At 38.9% G+C, this 1,713-nt stretch overlaps 1 protein-coding gene across 1 annotated transcript in view; it reads left to right on the top strand.

Moving 5' to 3' along the window:
* LOC143751367 (immunoglobulin-like domain-containing receptor 2) overlaps window positions 1–729 on the top strand; it is a gene marked incomplete at its 3' end in the record, with an annotated part of 10,436 nt that extends 9,707 nt beyond the window's left edge. Inside the window, exon 3 of the mRNA XM_077243934.1 lies at window positions 610–729. Within this exon, the coding sequence (XP_077100049.1) occupies window positions 610–729 (120 nt within the window). The remainder of the gene's footprint in view (window positions 1–609) is intronic.
* Between the last annotated feature and the right edge of the window lie 984 nt (window positions 730–1,713).

Raw genomic sequence — 1,713 nt, 5'->3', positions numbered from 1 at the left:
AGTGTTTCAACAGGAAAATAATGTTGTAATAATATTGTTAAATATAAAATGAAATGTCCCCAACTAAGCAAGCCAAAAGCCAATGGTGAAAAAGGCGAGTGTGAGTATATACGGGTTTCAATGGAGATTCATTAAAATGATCTGCTTATTTTAGGCGTATGGGTTTGGAATGACATTAAGGTGAGAAAACTATGACAGAATTGTCTTTTTTTCTGTGATATCAATCAGCATCCAGAACCACAAATATACATTTAATACATTTAATAACTGTCATTCGAAAGCATATTCTCAGTTTGAAGCATTACTCTGTGTGTGTGTGTGTGTGTGTGTGTGTGTGTGTGTGTGTGTGTGTGTGTGTGTGTGTGTCTGACTGTGTGTGTGAGTGTGTGTGTGTGTGTGTGTGTGTGTGTGTGTGTGTGTGTGTCTGTCTGTCTGTCTGACTGTGTGTGTGTGTCTGTCTGTCTCTCTCACTGTTGTCTGTCTGTCTGTCTGTCTGACTGTGTGTGTGTGTATGTGTGTGTGTGTGTGTGTGTGTGTCTGTCTGTCTGTCTGACTGTGTGTGTGTGTGTGTCTGTCTGTCTCTCTCACTGTTGTCTGTCTGTCTGTCAGAGGCTGATCTGCGCATCGGTGAGCTGCAGTGGGGCGACAGTGGCGTTTACTTCTGTAAAGTGGTGATCTCCGACGATCTGGAGGGTCAGAATGAAGCGCATGTGGAGCTGCTTGTGTTGGGTGAGCATACTACACTATACTATACTACACTACACTACACTATACTACACTACACTATACTACACTACACACTATACTGCACTATACTACACTACACACTATACTGCACTACACTATACTATACTACACTACTCTATACTATACCACACTACACTACACTATACTACACTACACACTATACTGCACTACACTATACTACACTACACACTATACTACACTACACTATACTACACTACACTATACTACACTACACTATACTACACTACACACTATACTACACTACACTATACTACACTACACACTATACTGCACTACACTATACTACACTACACTACACTATACTACACTACACACTATACTGCACTACACTATACTATACTACACTACACTACACTATACTATACCACACTACACTACACTATACTACACTACACTATACTACACTACACACTATACTGCACTACACTACACTATACTACACTACACTATACTACACTACACACTATACTACACTATACTACACTACACACTATACTGCACTACACTATACTACACAACACTACACTATACTACACTACACACTATACTGCACTATACTACACTACACACTATACTGCACTATACTACACTACACACTATACTGCACTACACTATACTACACTACACTATACTACACTATACTATACTACACTACACACTATACTGCACTACACTATACTATACTACACTACACGCTATACTGCACTACACTATACTACACTACACTATACTACACTATACTACACTATACTATACTACACTACACGACACACTATACTGCACTACACTATACTATACTGCACTACACTATACTACACTATACTATACCGCACTACACTATACTACACTATACTACACTGCACACTATACTATACTACACTATACTACTCTACACACTATACTGCACTACACTATACTACTCTACACACTATACTGCACTACACT

The sequence above is a fragment of the Siphateles boraxobius genome, unplaced genomic scaffold, assembly GCF_051911475.1.
Source record: "Siphateles boraxobius isolate OS27281-9 unplaced genomic scaffold, OSU_SipBor_1 252, whole genome shotgun sequence".
Classification (NCBI taxonomy): Eukaryota; Metazoa; Chordata; class Actinopteri; order Cypriniformes; family Leuciscidae; genus Siphateles; species Siphateles boraxobius.
Note: the sequence above shows the minus strand (reverse complement) of the source record. Positions and strands in the feature narration are given on the sequence as shown.